Below are 20,385 nucleotides of genomic sequence, written 5' to 3' on the forward strand. Positions count from 1 at the left end.
TCACTTTCGAATCGGAACACCCACCGCGCATTTCGAATCTACGTCGGTTCTTCGAGGCTTCCGGTCGTTCCTCCTCCTGCTCCTCCTCGGACTTTAACAGTCGACGATTCCGCGAGAAATTATTCTTTATATTTCTTTCTCGAATTATCACGCATTTCTTCAACGATCGTCCCCGTAAAGGAAAGAATAATTTAGGAGAATTGATAATTTCTTCGATTCTTTGATTCGTGTTATAAGAAATTTAAATTCGAGCATGTAAAGTTTGTTCAAATGAGTTTCTTTATATTTTCACAATATTATCGTAAAATATCGTTGCTACGTAAAAAAGTTTGGGTGAAACAAGTTACTTGATTATAAATAAATAAGAAACAATATGCCGACAAGTTTGAAATAAAATTCTATTCAAGAATAAGGAGGAACGAAGGAGAGTGGAAAGTGAAAAGTGATCGTTTCTCCTTCGCAGCAGGGGCAAGCGAAGAATTATGGAATAGTGGTGGAATTCGCTGGCGCGAACAGAGAACGTCTCTGGCTCTCCATTCTCCTGTTATCTTGCCACGAAGAAAGCGTGATTGCCTTTATGGGGGAAGAAAGGGTCCTTCGCGGTGGCGATAATGTCCTCGCGGCGACGGTGGAGGCGTCGCTATCAGAAATAAAACACGACGCAACGGAGGGGTGGATCGAGGGTCGAAGGGGAGGCGTGGAGGTTACTCCTTCTCAGATTTTCCCCTACGATTCCTTCTCCTCCTTCGTGTAACCTCCGATTAGTTGCACGAATACGTGGAGGAGATACGTGGCGGAGAGATGGGGCTCCTTGATCGATCCTGGCTACTCTCGTGCTTCTGTGTCAAGGACCAATTCGAATATACGAATATATCTGTGATGCACGAGCCATCGTCATTGTAATTCGATAGATAAAGTACACGTATAAAATATATAAAATAATTGAAAGAATGAAAAAATTTCTATTTTTAGATTTTTATTCGTGAGAAAAATTAAATGATCGAGAAGATATATCATTCTTGTTATAATTTGCCAAATATTTGTAAAAATTTGAACGATGTTGGAAGAAACGTTTTCGTAAATGAGGCAACGATCTTCGATTAAGATTCAATTTATTTACAAACGCGTTATGTTACAGCAAATAATTAACAATGATTAAACGTCGTCGTTTTTTTTCTTCAGCGACATGATTAATGGAAAACTCGAGTCGAGCTATAGCGATCGCTACGCTTCGTTTCCTTTCTCTCTCTCGTTTGGACAACGTTGGAAATAAAACGCGTGCGGTTTAGCCGAGGAACATACGATAATAATAGTCGAAGAGGATACGTTTTTTCTTTCTCTCTCTCTCTATCCGTTTAGATTACGCTTTACATTATATTTCTTTTTTTTCATCGTCCATTCGCTCTACAATCGTTACGATATTTCTTTTTTTCTTTTTTCTTCTTTTTATTCCTTTTTTTTTTTTTTTTTTTTTTTTTTTAAACTGTATACAATTTCTAGATAGGAGGGAGGCGAAAAGTATGCCAGGGGGGGAGAATTAGTTTCCATTCTGATCGGTAGCGAGGCTCGATCGTCGCCGGTTGATATCGAAAAATTTTGCCCACGAAAAATACGTGCCTCGCGCGGCAAAACAAGTGTATAAAATTTCGAATATACGGTTGCGCGTCGATTGCGAAAAATCAGCTGCAATAAAACTGCGAGGAAGAGGGTGAGGAAGGGAGGGGGAGGAGGGGGTGCGAACGAATTCAACAATCCGTGGACAGAATGGCGCGTCTGCAAACAATTTGCTCGAATTGAACGTTTTATTATTACCGGCCAATCGTTTAAAGCTTCACAGTAACAAATTACAGATTCGCATATTTCTCTACTATCCGACCAAAAAAAAAAAAATCTTGCATTCTATTTTTCGTTCTGCCGCGTGTATTTTTTTTTTTTTCCTCTGTGTAAGATCACGAGGGAGATACGACAAGTTAAATTGATAATATTTCTTTTTAAACAAGGTTTTTCAAAAGACTGCACCCTTAAAGGCTATCGTGAAATATATTTTGACGATAGATTTTAAGAGTTGGAGTAATAAAATAAAATTTTAACGTTACGTTTGATAAAATGTTATCTACAAATTTGTTATGCACGGTAGAACTTTTTTCGAAACGAATCTATTCAAATAATTCAATAATTTCTTTCCACCAATAATTATGATTGTAATTAAAGGAATTAAGCAATCGTTTCTCGAACAAATAATACGAAATACATTTTTTTAATTATAAAAATATTCAAACATGATTATTATTCCAAATAATAATTAGAATTCGTAATAATTTTACATGATTAAAACGATTTCGTTGAAAAAAGTTCCACGGTATCAATTTCCCTGTACAAAAAAAAGGGACGAAAGAAAACAACAACAACAACAAAACCACGAACAACGCGGGAAAAAGCTTCTAACCAGATATCACAAGATTTCTTCGCGAAAGCACGAAAAAATAATCGTGAACACGATGATGATTCATCGTATTCACTCTTACACACACACACTCTCTCTCTCTCTCTCTCCCTCACAATCGTCGCGCGTCCACGATCCACCAATTACAACGCGATGTAACAAAACGTACAAGCATGTGTGTACGTAACGAAAAACAAGCGACAAAGGGAAATCTGTAAAAAAAAAAAAAAAAAAAGAAAGAGAAGTGAGTTGAAATATCGTGGAGAGAGTTGCAGTATCGATGCGCGACGCAATAAAATCATCTCGCGAGGGGGGGTGGTATAACGCGTATACAGGCCCCGCATCTACGTTAGCATTCAGAAACGGTTGGCTTATTTCGCATGGCCGCGCCCCAAAGAAGAGATTTGCCTCCACTCGAAGAGGGGTTTTATTTTTATTTCTTTTCCTCTCTCTCTCTCTCTCTCTTTCTCCTACCTCTCGTACGGGGCTCTTTTCCGTCCTCTCTTGTGGCTCGCTTTGGCTCGCGTGCGCGGTAATATGTGCCACGGAGAGGGTTGGTTATCTCATCAAAATTGGACTCTTCTCTTGCATCCCTGTACACGCTTTGCCGGAAAAGACCCTTTCGCCGCTCGCTCATTCTCTCTCTCTCTCCTTCTCTTTCTCTCCCTCTTTGTGGGATTCCGCCGAGTTATCGATTCGGCTTTGCGGCTATCCACCGCCGGATACGAATTTTCCTTCCAACTTTTTTTCGCACACCATTTTTGGGAAAGTATTCCGCCGTAGAGAGAAAGCTGAGAGAAAGGGTATCGAGAGCAAGATCGGGATCTTAACTCTTAAACTCGGAAACTTAGCCGAGCTCTTCGAGCTCACTTCCGCGATTCCTTCTCCTCCGTTATTATTATGTACAATCGTAAAAAACGCGGCGCGCTAAGAAACAGGCTGCTCGAATTATCACACAACGCAACAGGTTACGAATGATCGAGGACCGACGGTGATACTCGCCTTCCTATTCTCATTCTCCTTCGGATCTTCTTCTAAAAACTTCTAAAGTCGATAAATTGTAGTTCACTCGTTATCCATTATTTTCCACGATTGAATTTCGTTATGTACACGAAATGTCTATCCAACCCTGTCGAGATCTGTTACGATCTCGAGTTAGAATAAAGAATCGATTGAAATTTTCTTTCAAACAGTCGAGATGATCACTGTACATTTCCGATGTGGATGCTCCTCGATCTGGCCATCGTCCCGTTCCTCTGCTGCTCCTCCTGGAACTGGACCTCGTCCTCTTTGGCTGGCGCTTGGTTCAGGTTGGTTACGGTCGCCTGGGGGATCGGCGAGAGCATCGGTGGTACCCTCCACCAGTCGGTGCTGGGCCATCCGGGTGGTACCAGGTTCCCCCGGAAGTTTAAGTCCGGGAGAACCGGAAGCGGTCTTCATATGACGTGGCCGCCACGATGGCCGCCTAAATTCGAGCTGGACGACGTGAGATTTTGTACAGAGAACGAGCTCTCCACTTTCGTGGTAGCCGACGACGTATTCGTCGTGGTCGTCGTCGTGTTGCCTAACTTCTCGTTTTGATCAACCAGGGAGGAGGAGGAGGACGAGGAGAATCGATCCTGCGATCTGGCGTCCTCCTGATGCCTGTCCACCGACGACGAGAAATTCTCCTCTTCCAGTTTCCTGTATCTCGCCTCCTCCCTGCTCGAATCCCTGTCCGAGGGGAATCCGTCGTCTTCCATCATCGGTTTGCCCGGGCTTGGAAACGGCCTCTCGTCCAGTTTGGCGGGCAAGTAAGGCCTCTTCGGGTCTTTGGGGGGGCTTGGGCATCCGCAGTTGGGCTGGAGGCAGGTAGCCGTCGATAAACCGGGCCAGGACATGGTCTGGTGGCTTGAGTAGAAGGTGCCACCCCCGTAGAGGGCTTGGAGAGCGAGATCCGCGGCCAGTTTCCCGCCGTTGAATTCTTCTCCCAATTTGTGTTGTATTGGGTAGAGGGGATACGGGAACGGCGGGAAGAAACGGGGGATCTTGAGATCCTCGTGGCTCATCAACGTGTGATGCGATGGGGGGGCAAGAGGTGGCAGCAGGCTTCTCGATATGTTGCCCAACGATTCACCCGAGGACATCAACGGCGATATCGAGAAACCGAATTTGTTCTCCTTCTTCACCAAAGATTTCGGCTTCCTGCGGGGCCTGTACTTGTAATCCGGATGCTCCTTCATGTGGAGGGCTCTGAAACGAGAGAATATTTATTTCTTTTTTAATCCTCTTTTTTCTTCGAAGCGAAATTTCGATATTCTATGGATCGATCTAAATGTAATGGTTGTTGCAATGGTTCAGAAGGGGGACAACTCGTCTTCGAGCGATTCAGGGGTGGCCTAATTGAATAGTTTTGGCATGCAGAGTACGCAATAGGGGACGAAGGCGTAATCACTTGGCCACTCACGTTGGATGCAAGAATCGAGAATTCCCTCTTTCAATTCTCTCGCCATTCTCCATCAAATGATTAAATAAATCCAAAGAATTCGAAATCGCATCATCTCTTCCCGAAATTCGAGGAAAAAATTATACATCCTTGGACGTGCTTAGACAATGACCCCGCGCCCTATCTACCTTTGATAATCCAACGTGTCTCGCGTTATCGCGCGAAGAATCGGGACGAGACAGTGGAGAATTCGGTAAACTTTGCTCTCGACACCGTTATCCAGCACAAAGGGACGTATTATCGTGGCACTGGGATACACGATACGGGGCACCATGGGTATTTGTGGTAAATATCTTGTACACACATACACCTCCTCCCTCCCCCGGCTCGAGGCGCGGTCGACGCGTTTTGTGTCGAGGGACGAGGAGGAGCGAAGGGGGAGGAGGCTCGAGTAAAAAGCGAGGGAGGGGAAGAGAGAGAGAGTCAGAGGCTCGTCGGTATCTTCGTCGCATAATACTCCATTATGTACCCAAGAGGCGCACAAACGCAGTCCTTATTTATGCTTCGCCTCGTGGAGATAAAAGAAAAGCGAGATATGGTGTTTCACGGGCGGGAAACCAACTTTTTTTCCCGAAAGCCCCACGCCGGGACAATGCTCGAATTACTTAGACCTCGTGTCTCGTCAAAAGGATTATTTTCCCTTCGATCTCTATGCGCCCGCTCGATTAATAACAATCGGTTTCGGGGGTTGCGGGGGTGTAGTGTATGCGCGATGCTCGTTAACCGTGCGCGCGATTAGGGGGTTGAAGTGTTATTTCACGAGATCGAGGGTATCGATGTTGAATTAATGCGAGAGTATTAGATTTAGATGCATTCGATGTATGATACGTTAAGTTGTACAATAGCCTTCCTCGTGTTATAATTCTTTCGCTACAGAACTTTATTATCTTTATATCTTTTCGCTCACATTTCACATTAAATCCCTCTTCGAGGGGTTGAATTTTTCAAGAAACAAGCGAATTGCACGTACGAAAGGAAAATAAAGTTATTTCGATTGTTGCAAAATTGTAAAAATAAGGAATTAATTATCAGAATGTATAAAAAATACGAAAAATACTACAACGTAATAAGCTCCAAAAAAAAAAAATCATCTCATTCTATCTTTCCGCATTCTCGAAGGAAAGAAACGGCGTGTAATGGGAGAGCGCGCACGGGAGAAAATCGTCGATTCGAAACTGGGCGAGGAGGGGAGGAGGGAGAATTTTCCAGCTCGAACGAAATCCAAAATTTCGGTTGCTCGCGGCAGGAGAGTGACGCAGCGGAATAATAATTCCGGGACAATGTGTCCCGGCAGATAGCACAAAGCGTAAATCAGCATAAACATCGGTAAAGCCCCGCCGACAATAATTCAGCATAAATGCATAAACATCGGGCGTAATCTTTACAATTCGCTGGGAGCCCTCCACCACCACAATCAGCGGCCGGTGCACACGAACACGGGACGCGTTTGGTTACAAACGGCGTTTCAGCGCCAACCACTTCCAACGGCGCGATAAACAACGCGTTATATCATATCGGTGAACATAAGCCGCGCGGTAGTCGAGCACGCGGCCGCAAACAAGAAACAATAACAATTAGTCACGATTGTCTGCCGGTGGGTACGCGAGAATGTCGTTAATGTAAACGATTCGTCATAAATGTGATTGTGCCCCGCGAACGACGACACTTTCTCGATGTCGGTCTTCCCGATCGGTGTAACCGAATATTTGTTAATTAACGATCTGATCGATCATTGTTCGCGATTCTTGCACGAGTGTGCACGTGTTTTTTATCAACAATCGGAAGATTCTGTGCGCGCGCGCGTGTGTGTATAAGTGTGTTGTGTTTTGGTTAAAAAATTTCGCCAAGGAAGTGATTTCGTTATTATTGGAAGATTGGGATAGAAATATTGCGTATTTCGTTGTTGATTCTTAATCAGATCAATGGTGATTCGTTATTCCATCGAGAGGAAAGCAAATTTTTAGAACGCAGAATCGGATTTTTATAAGAAAAGTGGTTTCTTTCGTGCGTGTTAAAAAGTTTAATCGTGTTTTGAATAATTTGAATCAAATTTTTGTCGTTCTTCTCATCAATCTCCCAATAATTAGCCTCGATAAAGCGTTAATCAATTCTAATAAACTCTAATAAATTACGCGCAAATATCGTGAAACCATTCTACCTTCGCCCAAACCAAAACTTTGCCTCGCAACTTTTTGTACCTCTTCTCGCCTCGCCTCGCCAGATTGATTCCGAATCCTGTAACTTTTTCGTCCTTGCGATGCATTGGCATTTTCCACACCTTCCTTTCCCTCTCTAATTTTCCTTTGCTTTCCGCACGAGGAGCGGGTAGGAAATTGACGGGGAGGAAAAGAGGAGGTCGAGGAGGAGAGGGAGTCGGCAGGACAGGGAGCAGCAGTGGCACAGCCGAGGAACAGGCGAGGGGGTGAGCCGGAGGGAAGGGGGTAGGGGCCGGCAGAGGAGCCGCGCAAATCCTTTTAAATCCACACAATTGCGACAATGGGGCTTTATTTGTTATCTCGGGGGCCACATTGTGAGTCGCCGTGAACGAACGGACAGATTACGTCGGGCCAGTGACGGCTTGGCTCGAAGGGAACCCCGTTCCTTCCCCAGCAGGAGCTGGGGCTCGAAGCGGGGGACGACTTTTATCGGGCCCGCTCCCCTTTATTTTACGACCGTTTCCACCTCCTCCCGGACCAGTTACCAGAGTCGTCAGCTACGCCGCCATCCGCCAGAAAAGCGGATTCGCCGTTACACGTCTCTTCCCCCAAATTTCCCTCCCCCTCCCTCCACTTCCCTCTCCCCTCCCCTCCCCTCCTCGAGGATACGGTTTACTCGGGGATGGGACGAGTATCGAGGCTTGATTTTTTGAATTTTTTTTTTTTTCACCGCTTTTTATCATTATTATTATTATTATTACACTCGAGATGGAAGAATGGTTTCTTTCTCGGGGAGGAAAAAGGAACGTGTCGTGAGATTAAGAAGATTCGTTTGTAGAGATAGATAAGATTGTATTTTCGTTTCTTAATTTCTTTTTTTCTTCTTTTTCTTTTTTTTTTTTTCGAATTCATAGATAGATCCGTTCCGAAGAGGAACAATCGGAGATAATTATTAATAGGAGCAAGGGGAACAATATCGTTCCATTTTTTGGAAAAAATATTTGAACAATGTATGCTCAGACGGGACAATATTTTTCATCCGCGTGATCGAAAAAAGCAATACTCGAAAAAAAAAGGAAAAAAAAAGGAATCAAATCACCTGGTGACACGGACGGGCCTTGCGCCACTGCGAAACTTCGTAATTCCTTTTCGATTCGATCACGACCACGGAGAGAAAAAGAGGATTCCGTGTTACATTCCGTCGATGAAATTCACCGATCGACGGGACCCGATCGATCCTTCTTTCGTCCACTTTTTCTCTATATTTTATCTAATTCTTCCCCCTCTCGTCCTCTTCTCTTCCTCTTCCTTTCTCCTTTTTTTTCGAAACCGATCCAGAGCGGTCGGAAAAAAGGAAAAGATAGGATACGCGGATACTTGACGATTGAAAGGGAATGAGAAATGAAGAGAGAGAGAGAGAAGCGATTTTATTATTCTATTATTTATTTTACGAGGTTCATCGCCGCCGCGGCCGATTTCGCGAGTTTATATTCAACCCCTGCTGCCGCCTCCTATCAATTCGCTATTCCGACAATTTTTGCTTTGAAAAACCGTGATAGAGCTCGATTCTGTCATCAACAATTCGCCCATCGTACTTTTAAATTAATCCTCCTTTCAACGTGTTCCCCCCGCCTCCCTTGTATTTCACCTTTATTGTTTTTTCTTTTTTTTTTTTTTTTTTAGAACTGAATCGCTTTTATCTCTCTCGTTCTTTATTGTTTTCCCCAAGCTTAATACCTTCGTTAATGCTAGAAATTTATATGCGAGAATTTAAAGGAATATATATATATTTTTTTTAAAGTATTAGCTTAGCTTGTAAATTATACCGTAATACTTTTATAATTTTTGCCTTTTAGTTTCTCGTTAGCGGTGTTAGGCGTGTTTAAATTATTTCGAATATTATTCTTTTTATTTTAAATTCAAATGTATTCAAATCATTTTAATAAGACCATTATTACGCGTAATTAATTAACCTAATATTTTTCAAAGGAACGAAAGATTCCAAATTTATTATTCCAAATTATTATATATCCTTCCTTTTTCTTTTTAACCAATTTATCGTCTAAAGTAGTTTTCTACTGTACAAAATATTCAGTATACTCAAGATGTTTAGAGTTAAATCTCGTCCAGGATATTAAATTTAAAGTAGCAATCATTTCCTCGTTAATCTCCTCGAAGAATGAAACAAATACGATAAAAATATCGTATTTCGATCGTGAAGTTTCTCTCGAGACCTGTTCATCGTTACAGCGCGGGCTAAATAAACTCATAACAATGATTAAATATTCAGGGTCGGTAATAAAGAGGCTGTCCCCTCCACCTCCATAAATACCACTTCGTTCACCCTATTCCACCCCTTGGCTTAGCGCAGCACGCCCTTAGCTTTAGCAACAATGTACCGTATTATGAACTACGGGCTCCTCCTCCCCCCTCCCCTCCTCCCCTTCCACGTTTTTCATCTCCCCCTTCACGGTTATTGCAGATACGCCTCGATGCGATAATTTCTTTCGGCCACTCGTGACTAAAGAGCAATTAGCACGCGGGAGAGAGAGAAAAAAAAAATACTTGGCATTGATCGAAAACGATACGAAAGGAAGAATTTTCGATTCTATTTTCTCTCTGAATTGAATAAATAAAAACTCGAAACATTAAAGAACTTATATCGAATGATTTTCAATATTTTTCATCTATAAGAAGAAATCGATCGAGGTAAGAGTTATTATTTCCTTTCTTTCTCTCAACTTGATTTTTCTTGATTGAATTTCTTCTAACTCTTACCTTAATCTTTTAGCCTCGTCGATGAAGGGCCGTTTCTCGCTTTCGCTGAGCAGTTTCCATTCGGCGCCGAGTCTCTTTGAGATCTCGGAATTATGCATCTTGGGATTTTCCTGGGCCATTTTCCGTCGCTGCCCTCGTGACCACACCATAAACGCGTTCATCGGCCGCTTTATGTGCTCGTTGTGCAGCGTTTTCGACGACATCTCGACTCTTTCCAATCTTCCAACTTATCCCTCGATCCGATCCCTCTCACCAGACTCCTATACTCCAATTACTAATCTTTCATCGGCGTCATCGTTTCGCATTTCAAACAATTTCTCATTTCCAATCTTCTAACTTATCCCTCGTCCGATCGATCATGCATCCCGACGAATGCCGCTCGACGCATCTTCTTCTTCTTCCACCCACCCTCCTCCGTTCGATCACGTGGCGGCCGGTCAAAGTCAACAATTTGCACACGATCCACAACGATCCACCCCCCTCTACCCAATCTTGGGAACGATTCGCGAAGAGTTTCCAAAGTTTCTCATTCAACTTTCCCCCCCTCTCCTTCTCCTCGAAAAATTCTCTTCGAAAAATCCACTCCCCCTTGAGAACTCACACGAGGTATATTATATTAATCTTCCGATTATCCTCCTCATCCCCCAGTCAATTCTCACTCACAGTCATCATCCATCATCCGTCAATTCTCCTTCGAACCCTTCCCCAACGGAATCTCGTTGCTCCTCTCCACGGGGCCCTCTTCCATTCTCCGATTCCGGGAGAATTGTCAGTCTCGGTGCGACACACTGGATGGATGCCGAAACGGAGCAGCACAGGGAGCACAGGAGAAGCTGTGTGATTGATACCGTGGCGAGGACTGGCAAGGATCCGTCAGGACCCTCTCTGACGTCGAGTCTGGGACGAGGCAGGGAGGAATCGAGTCCCGCGGGAGACGCGGGGAGGCAGGGATCGGCCAACCAGGGATGTTTCTCCTCTCCCACCACGTCCCACGGCTAATGGACACCCACGATTGGCTCCCCCGTCGACATGGCGGACGGTGGATACAGCCGCGTTCAACAGGTGGAGGTGTGCTGTCTCCCCGTCCCTTTTCCACCACGGTCGTCTCTCCCCTCTCTCTCTCTCTCTCTCTCTCTGTTCGTCTCTTGCTCTCCCTCTCACAGTCGAGGCACAGCCACGACTGTCGCGCGTCTGTCGCGCAGATTATCGTAACCATCGTCGCCTCTTTTCTCGCCTCTTTTGCTCGATGGTCAACTCGCGTCCGGCCGACATTGGCGCTTTGCTCTCTGAGACAATCGGGGCAGGAATTGATTCTTTTTCTGCCCTTGGACGGGTGGCAAGTGGAACAGGTCTGCCACGGGGCGGACGTGTGCTGGAATTCCGCGGGAGATGGAATTGGAGGAAACTGTTTAGGGGGGGAAGGGAGATGATGGAGTAAGTCGAGTAACGTGTTGAAGTGTTTAGTTGTATAGTATAATTATGGTATAATTGTGTTAAATATCGATTCAATTTTTATCCAAATCGTGGATAAAAGATTTTATTATTTCTTATACATTCGTATCTTTGAAAAAGATCGTCGCAGATAGAGGTTAGAAATTTTTTCCTCGCATTTCTCTGGATGGAACGGAGAGAATTCTTTCTCTCTTTCTTTCTCTCTCTCTTTGTTCGCTTGTTGTAAGGGCGTGAAGCGTGAGCGGGCCATTTCTCGAAATAAATGTTATCAGTGGCTGCAATGTCTTGCAGGAAGAAAGGGCGGCGAGGGGGAGGGCCACGGTCGGGGCTGAAGACGTCTCTCCAGTGATAAGGCGATAAAGAGAGAGGTGGTATAAAACGAGACAAGAGGGCTGTGTGTGTTAGTGGCGAACATCTCGGCGAATTCCAACTTGTGTAAAGAAAACGGTGCTCGGTGCCGTCGAATTTCCGGGGAGGTTCTTCCTCCGAAATATTCATCTGTCAGAAGAAGAAGAAGAAGGGGGATGGTGGTGGGTATCTGTGTCAGCCGGGAGAAAATGAAATAATGAATAAAAATGGGAGAAAGGTCGATATTCCACGCGACTTTCTTAATAACGAAACGTCTCTTTCTCTTTTTTCCTTTTTGCAAAATCGTTTCTATAACGAGAACAGGGGGCTGGGAAGAAATTCAGGGGTTTAGGGGACACGCGCAGCGGGGAAGGAACGAGGGTTCGAATTATCGTAGGCAATCAACTGTTTGTTCTGTTATTAACTCGATCATAAATTCGGTACACGATGAATGAATGAATCGGCACGCTCGCCTGTCATTTCTGCCGCCTCGTTCCTTTATCACCCCTCGTTACACATCCTCCTCGTCATTCGCGGGGCGTGAACGCGATTTTTATCGGTCATCGACGAGAAGAAAGGAACCTCGAAAAGGGGAACCCGTGCTCCCTTTTCATACTCGACGTTGTACCAAACCCTTATCTCTACGCTGACACTTTCAATTAGTCCGTATCGCTGGTAAACATCACTTCTTTTTTTTTTCCTTTTTTTTTTTGCGGAATGTCTCTTCAGAATGTCGGAACTAGGAAATTCACCGGTATTGTATGACATCAGATATATATATATATATTTTTTTAAAGTGTAAAATTGTTCGTTTTCAACACTTTCTTTCAATTTTAATCAATTATTATACGATATTACTGAATTTATGCGACAAGTTGCAAATTATAAAATTCCACATCGAGAAAACAAATAATATATTCATATTGCGTGAATAATATATATATATATATATTGTATCTTGAGAGCCTAAATAATATTGGCAGCCACTCTCGACAAAAATCTTTGAATCATCAATGACTCGATTCATTAGATAGCCCATACACTAGACAACATCGCTTGCCTAGAAAAATCCTTCATCCTTGCCCCGCAAGAATCCTCGGATCCCCGAAGAGATTTCTGTGGGCAGAAAAGAAAGGGAGGGGAGTCTCAAGAGAGGGGGATGTTAAGTGACTTTTTGCACGCCCGCTTCTGTCTCGATTTCGATGATAGCGAAGGCACGAGGACGATCAGAAGGGGGAGGGAATCTCTCTCTCTCTCTCCATCCGTCTCACCTTCCGTTATCATCTCGCTCTTCCGCGCTGTGGGGTGGCACGCGACCACTGATTATACCATTCATCGCGCACCGTGGTCCGAAAGAGGGTTGCAAGCGGACTCGTAAACGTCGCCCCCTCGCCCTCGCCCTCCCCCTCCTCCACCGTGTGCCCACTTCGGCCCCGCAGACTGCTACGGCCCTGAATGCCCCCTCATCAATGAAACAATCCAATCCTCCCGTCGCCGACGGCTCCTTAATTCCGAGATATCGTGAAACGTTCCTTTCCTCCTCCTCCTTCGATCGAGCGAGCGTTTCTTTGCGAGCCTGATTTCTTAGTTTCGGTTCTCGCGAATTTCTCCTCCCTTCCGAGTTTTTCATTTGCGAATCTTTTTTGAGAGATGGATGTTTGGCTAGTTTTGGAATTATTTCTTTTTGATTCCTCTCTACAACAGTGGTACATTGAGTCGATAAGATGTTCCTCCTGCTCGAGGAACATCTTATCTCAACTCAACTAGGGAAGATAATAGATACAAGGTTCGAACCTTCCAAAATGGTTTATCGATAAGGCTAAGATAATCTAGAATACATACAAAAAGAAAAGAAAGTATCGTTCGCTTTATCGCGTTTATTCGTGGCCTTTCGTATCATTAATTTTTAATTTTCACGAATAACTTGGAAGAAAACGTGGGATGCATTGCGTTTCCGAGATGCGGTCCGAGATTTATCGGGATCGAAGGGAATGCTTGTGGAGGACGCGGATCTCGTGGAGGAGGGCATCATCGCTGCGATTGCTGAAGCGACAACAAAAACGGTGGCCCGCGTAAGAGTGGGGGCGGGGGGGAGGGGGGCATGGGTGCGTCGAAAAGCTCGCTGATTACTCCATTGTCGGCCCGGTTGTTTCAGTTAATCGCCACGCCTCGTGCCGTTTTGTTGTCCTTTTATCGCGCCGCTCTGCCGCCGAGCCACCAGCTGCACCCGGCCGGATAGAGAGGGGTGCATCGTGGAATTCAAGGAAACGGCGCGAGACGAGTCCGTTTTTCCGTTCCTCTCCTTCAAATTATTTGTATTTCCGATAGGAGGCGGATTTCAGAATTTGAACGAATGACAATGTTAATATTTATTCGTCGAAATCGGAAGTGGATGAATCGTAACGTAATCTAGATCTTGGATATTACATGGATCGAGGGAATTGGTGTTTCGAGGAGAGAAAACTTTTTTAATAAAATAACGCGTCGCTTCTTGAAATTGGAGCACGAAGAAAAGTTAAAGGAGATGGATTGGGGATCGAGATGATACCATATTTCCTATTCATCCAATCGGCTCAAACTCTTTTAAATCCCCTTTTAAAACCTCTCTATTATCCCAATTTCTTCAAAACAAATCTTTATCTAGAAAAGATCTATTAATAATACCATAAAATCTTCGTTGTCAATCGCAACGAGACGAAGAAGAATTTTACATTCACAAACCTCATTCATTACACAATCATTACACATTCATTACACAAACCTCCAATTCGAAATCTCCAAATTAACATTAAATCTCGATCCCAAATTCTAACATCTTTCACGCTACACTAGATATCGTTTTCTCGCGGAGGGGAGGGGGGGCAGTCGGTGGAGGCAGCGTGTCGCAAGGATCGAAAAGATAAAAGAGAGAGCCGCGAAGGGGCGTTCCCCGTAAACGAGACTCGATTGTCCGTATCGCGCGGTACGAGCGTTCCTCGAGGCCCCCCCTTCCCCTCCGTAAAATCGAATTCCACTTTGTTTGGCCGAATATATATATATCTATATATATATATACGCGACATTCGGTATTCAGCGTGCGGCCGCTCGGTCCAGGCGTCGCCGTATCAAAATAGAGCGCGCTACAATAACTTATTCGGCCGAACAAAATCCTGTGGAAGGGTAGTATTTTATGGAGTCCCGTTCGGGTTACATACGATGAATACATCGACGGTGGCGGGGACCGACCTCATCGTATGTGACTCGAATGTATCATGAACGGAGGGAGGTGAGGGGTGAGCCACCCCCTTGCACCTCTTCACGTATACTAATCTCGCCTCGTTTAGAACCGATCTCGTCTCTTTGATATTCGCCAATTTCGTGGTCATCGGAGTCATATCATTTCTCACCGATTATCGTTGTTGGGTTAGGTTGGGTTAGGTTTACGAAGAAAACACAAGAATTGTTGATACTAGTATTTCACGACTGTCCAATTTTCAAACAAAGGGTTGAGCCACCCCCTTGCACCTCTTCACGTATACTAATCTCGCCTCGTTTAGAACCGATCTCGTCTCTTTGATATTCGCCAATTTCGTGGTCATCGGAGTCATATCATTTCTCACCGATTATCGTTGTTGGGTTAGGTTGGTTAGGTTTACGAAGAAAACACAAGAATTTCATAAAGACACTAGTATTTCACGAAGAGAGTTGTCTCATTGGCTACCTGAATTTTACGAATAATTCGACGAATAATTGTCCGATTTTCAAATAAACCATAAAGCCGAGTCTTTATCAAGCTTCTCTTCGCTATGTCTACTATATTATACGAGAAAGACACGGTTTCGCGTACCATTTGATATTCGCCAATTTCATCAGAGTATCATTTCTCACCGATTATCATTGTTGGGTTAGGTTGGTTAGGTTTACGAAGAAAACACAAGAATTGTTGATACTAGTATTTCACGACTGTCCGATTTTCAAACAAACCATAAAGCCGAGTCTTTATCAAGTTTCCCTTCGCTATGTCTACTATATTATACGAGAAAGACAAGGTTTCGCGTACCATTTGATATTCGCCAATTTTATCAGAGTATCATTTTTTACCGATTATCGTTGTTGGGTTAGATTTACGAAAAATTTCATGAAGACACCAATATTTCACGAAGAGAGTTGTCTCATTGGCTACCTGAATTTTACGAATAATTCGACGAATAATTGTCCGATTTTCAAACAAACCATAAAGCCAAGTCTTTATCAAGTTTCCCTTCGCTATGTCTACTATATTATACGAGAAAGACAAGGTTTCGCGTACCATTTGATATTCGCCAATTTTATCAGAGTATTATTTTTTACCGATTATCGTTGTTGGGTTAGATTTACGAAAAATTTCATGAAGACACCAATATTTCACGAAGAGAGTTGTTTCATTGGCTACCTGAATTTTACGAATAATTCGACGAATAATTGTCCGATTTTCAAATCATAAAGCCAAGTCTTTATCAAGTTTCTCTTCGCTATGTCTATTATATTATACGAGAAAGACAAGGTTTCGCGTACCATTTGATATTCGCCAATTTCATCAGAGTATCATTTTTTACCGATTATCATTGTTGGGTTAGATTTATTAGATTTACGAAGAATTTTATGAAGACACCAGTATTTCACGAAGAGAATTGTTTCATTAGCTACCTGAATTTTACATTCGACGAATAATTGTCCGATTTTTAAACAAACCATAAAGCCAAGTCTTTATCAAGTTTCTCTTCGCTATGTCTACTATATTATACGAGAAAGACACGGTTTCGCGGTACCGTTTCTGAAAGGAGTTGGCTTCTTATCGTCCGAGGTGCACACCTATTTATATTCAAATCGATTTCACTCGGGTTCGAGAGAAAAGGGAAAATTGTATCCACCTCGTGAGAAGACACCAGAAGTTTCTTCTCCGCTGACTAACATTCCGCGATATTCACACCCGGTGGAGTGATAGATAACCAATGGCGGTGGATTATCAATCATAATCGGAAAATAATTATCCGCGGCAGACGAGTTTCGTGCTAGCCGGGCGAATGGAAGGCCGGCTCGGATGGTAAAACGGCACCTGAATCGCCGCTAATTGTGAGGAATGGTCCCGCGTCGATCGTTGATTCGACAGGCGATATATATATGTATATACATATGCGTGTGCATATCAGCCTCGAGTGAGCTCGTTCGACGTTAGAAGACATCGAGAGTATGACCCTTCCAAGGGAATTTGAAGATTGGAAAATGTCATTGGAAATGAATTTTATTCCTTGAATAATTTTTCAACCGGATACTTGTTCAAGTTAAAAAAATATATACACAATCATTAAGTCTGTTCTTCATAGATTCAACCCTTTTCGAGTAATTTCAAAAATCTACGTTTTTATTATACGAAAGTATCGTGAATATTTCTTGTCTCATCTAAAGATTAAAAATTCGCTTGTTTCCCTAAACTCACTCAATCATGCGAATCCCCCAATAACGTTTTTCGTTTATGATTCCAGTGATTCCATCGGATTCCATTCCTTTGGCGAAGGCTCGTACACTTGGAAGGGTCTGCATTGTGCTGTCCTGATGGAGAGCGACAACGCGACGAAGAGGAGCAGCGGAAAATAAACGACGGGGCGAGGGAACGATTAAACGTCCGTCCTGCGTCCATCAATATGAAGCGAAGCCGGCGAAGACGTTGGCCTCGAGACGTTGGCCAACGTTTTGCACGCGACCGGCAAAGATATCCGCGCGCCAATACCGGACAATGGCCGACTGTCGGCATTATGGGGGACATTGTCGTGGCCTCTTGATATGAGCCCTGTTGCCTCGGGTATACAAGCTGCAATATCGTGGCCATCTCTCACCCTCTCCTTTCCTTCTCCAATCCTCTCCCTTTCGCTCGAGATACAGGAGAAGAGGTTTGCTCGGAAAAGAGAGGAGACTTGTCTCTGACCGGGCACCGTTTTGTTGCTGAATTACGTCCCGAGAGGATGAGATCGATTTCGAGAATGAAATCGAGGGATTGAATTAATTTTTAATCGGTTGAAAACAGAGCGATATTTTTTCCTTCGTAAAAATAGGAGCAGGAACAGGTAGATGGAATTTTTATTATAATTCGAGGATCGTTGCTTTTTTTTTTTGGTAAATTTCCTTCCAAAAAGTTTCAGGATTCGATTTTCAATTTCAGAAATCGATAAAACGGATAAAGAATAATAGCATAATGCGGACGAAGGAATTTGAAAATTGGAAATTCAATCAGTGTTTTTCGCGTTACCTGTAATTAATCTGTTTTCGTTAATACTACGTTACGTATACCCGTTTAAAATTGATCGATTGATTGGCTCCATCGCGCTCGTGTACGTACAACAGAGAGCGGCTCGTGGCTCGTGGATTGTTCGATTGCAAATCTTTTTGCCGGGCCGTGTGAATAAGCCCTTTATCTGCGTGACCCTGTACACACATTATGTGCAAGCGAGAAGTGGTTGTCTGTGACCGGTTTGTCGCGACAACGACCCTTTTTCCAATTATCGATTCGATCGGCCCTTTCCTTTCTGACTTCGCGCGCTGCTGTAAAAAAAAAAAAAAAAAAAAAAAAAAAAATAGAGAGTGAGAGAGAGAGAGAGAGATCGACAATGGCCGAAAATGTACATTACATTCACGCGGATCGTCCCTTGGTTACCCACCGCACAATAAAATCGAAATTAAACCCGTGATACATTGTTCGGCCACGGTTTAAAATGGAACGCATTTTCCGCGATTCGAGGAATTCAATGGGAGGCCAGTTGAATGGCCAATTAAATCGAAAAAAAAAACTCGGCATTTCGAGCGAAAAACTGGCCTTTTCCTTTTTTTCTCTTTTTTTCATTTTCCATCACGTTCCTTTTCACTCGATTCGAACTCGATTTCCAAGTGTTTATAATTTATTTCGATTGCTATTTTTTTCTTCTTCTTCTTCTTTTTTATTCGTGACGAAAGCTATCGATCGAGATTCGGTTTATTTCGTTGATATTGTTTTTTATAGGGAGATTTGATATGGAAAGATATTAGGATTAGATAGATCAAATTTTTACGAGATTGTCTTGGTTGAAGCTGAAGAGAAATTCGGGAAAAGGCAAGCGAAAGCTCGCGTGAAAAATTCGAACAAACTCGAGATCAGTTGTTCAAAATGATGAGCATCTCGAATGTTCCAAGTGGATAAAGTCGATAATTGGCGATCACATTCTTAATCTTCAACCCCGAAAGAATTTTAAATTTCTTCTATCGTGGAGGAAAAATCGAAGAAACGTTTCTCATTTCGATAAACATTGTTGATTGTTCTATAAAAATTTCAAACTGTACGACGCAACGTTCAATATAATACCGTACCAGTCACGTACTAGAAAACTGGTGAAAACTCTTCCGTCCGCGTTCTCTGTCCCCCTCCCCCTCTCACTCTCTCTCTCTCTCTAATCGTCATTCCTTCCCTTCGCCTTGCTCTTGTGTAATCGATTTGCGGAAGTGGCGATAAGTAAAACGTTATCGCGAGTCCTTCTGTGGGAAAGATAAACGGTCGAGCAGCTTGTCTTTCTTTCTTATAAAAAGAACCGAGGTAAAGGACGATCGTCGTCAACCATGCCGTTATTTCCGTGAACACGTTATTTCGATCGCGTTCGCTATCTAAACTCCGTGAATGTTTTTCACGGAGAATCATTTTCTAAGAGAGAGAGAAAGAAAGAAAGTTGGAATTTTAAAGAAATATTACAATACAAGGATTCCATTCCATTTTCTTCTGAATAATTAAATCTGATAAGATATAATAAAAAATACGAAACGTGGATGGATAATTTTTTGGATTATAATATCGATGAAGAAAACAAATAAATAAATTCAATTGGTGCAATTGAATTACCACTTTGAATTTCTCGCATTAATAAAATCGGATTAGATTACGAATAACGTAACGTCGTTTAGATTTAATAGTTTCAAATTCGAAAGGCGGTTTCTTCTGATCCGTCAGTCGTGTTTTTCACGGAGAATCATTTTCTAAGAGAGAGAGAAAAAGAGAGAGAGAGAGAGAGTTGGAATTTTAAAGAAATATTACAATACAAGGATTCCATTCCATTTTCTTCTGAATAATTAAATCTGATAAGATATAATAAAAAATACGAAACGTGACTGGATAATTTTTTGGATTATAATATCGATGAAGAAAACAAATAAATAAATTCAATTGGTGCAATTGAATTACCACTTTGAATTTCTCGCATTAATAAAATCGGATTAGATTACGAATAACGCGTCGTTTAGATTTAATAGTTTCAAATTCGAAAAACGGTTCCTTCCGATCCGTCAGTCAAGAGCCATTGTTAATCAAGGGCCAACGGATATACTGAATGCCCGCAAACGAGAAGGATCTTTAATATTAGTTAGCGGAGGAAGGGTAAACAATCGATCTAACACCCACGTAGTTCGACCACCAAGAGATCGAGTTCTGCGATCGGGGTGGAAGGGATGGAAAAGAGCAGCCACCTTCGTTCGTCTCGACAATCGAGAGAAATGAAAGTTACATAAAAGTAGCGAGTTCTTACGCGACGGGGATGAAATGGAAGGATAGGGTGCAAACGAAGGTGATCAATTTTTCCTAACCTTTCCACGCAATCTACGCTCCTCTCGAGGATTTAAGATCGTGATTAAATATGTATCCACGTATATAAATTTAAAAAAAATTAATCGAGGAGAATGAAAGAATCTCGACA

The 20,385-nt window shown here is 42.9% G+C and overlaps 1 protein-coding gene across 1 annotated transcript; it reads right to left on the reverse strand.

The window, feature by feature from the left end:
• Positions 1-1,020: 1,020 nt before the first annotated feature.
• LOC726150 (transcription factor Sox-21-B) lies at positions 1,021-10,081 on the reverse strand. Its single transcript, XM_001121910.4, has 2 exons — positions 9,863-10,081; positions 1,021-4,675 (listed from the first exon to the last, which is right to left on the reverse strand). The coding sequence occupies exons 1-2, from the start codon at positions 10,063-10,065 to the stop codon at positions 3,880-3,882; spliced, it is 999 nt and encodes a 332-aa protein (XP_001121910.1). The 5' UTR covers positions 10,066-10,081; the 3' UTR covers positions 1,021-3,879.
• Between the last annotated feature and the right edge of the window lie 10,304 nt (positions 10,082-20,385).

This window comes from Apis mellifera, linkage group LG11 (genome assembly GCF_003254395.2).
Source record: "Apis mellifera strain DH4 linkage group LG11, Amel_HAv3.1, whole genome shotgun sequence".
NCBI classification, from domain to species: Eukaryota; Metazoa; Arthropoda; class Insecta; order Hymenoptera; family Apidae; genus Apis; species Apis mellifera.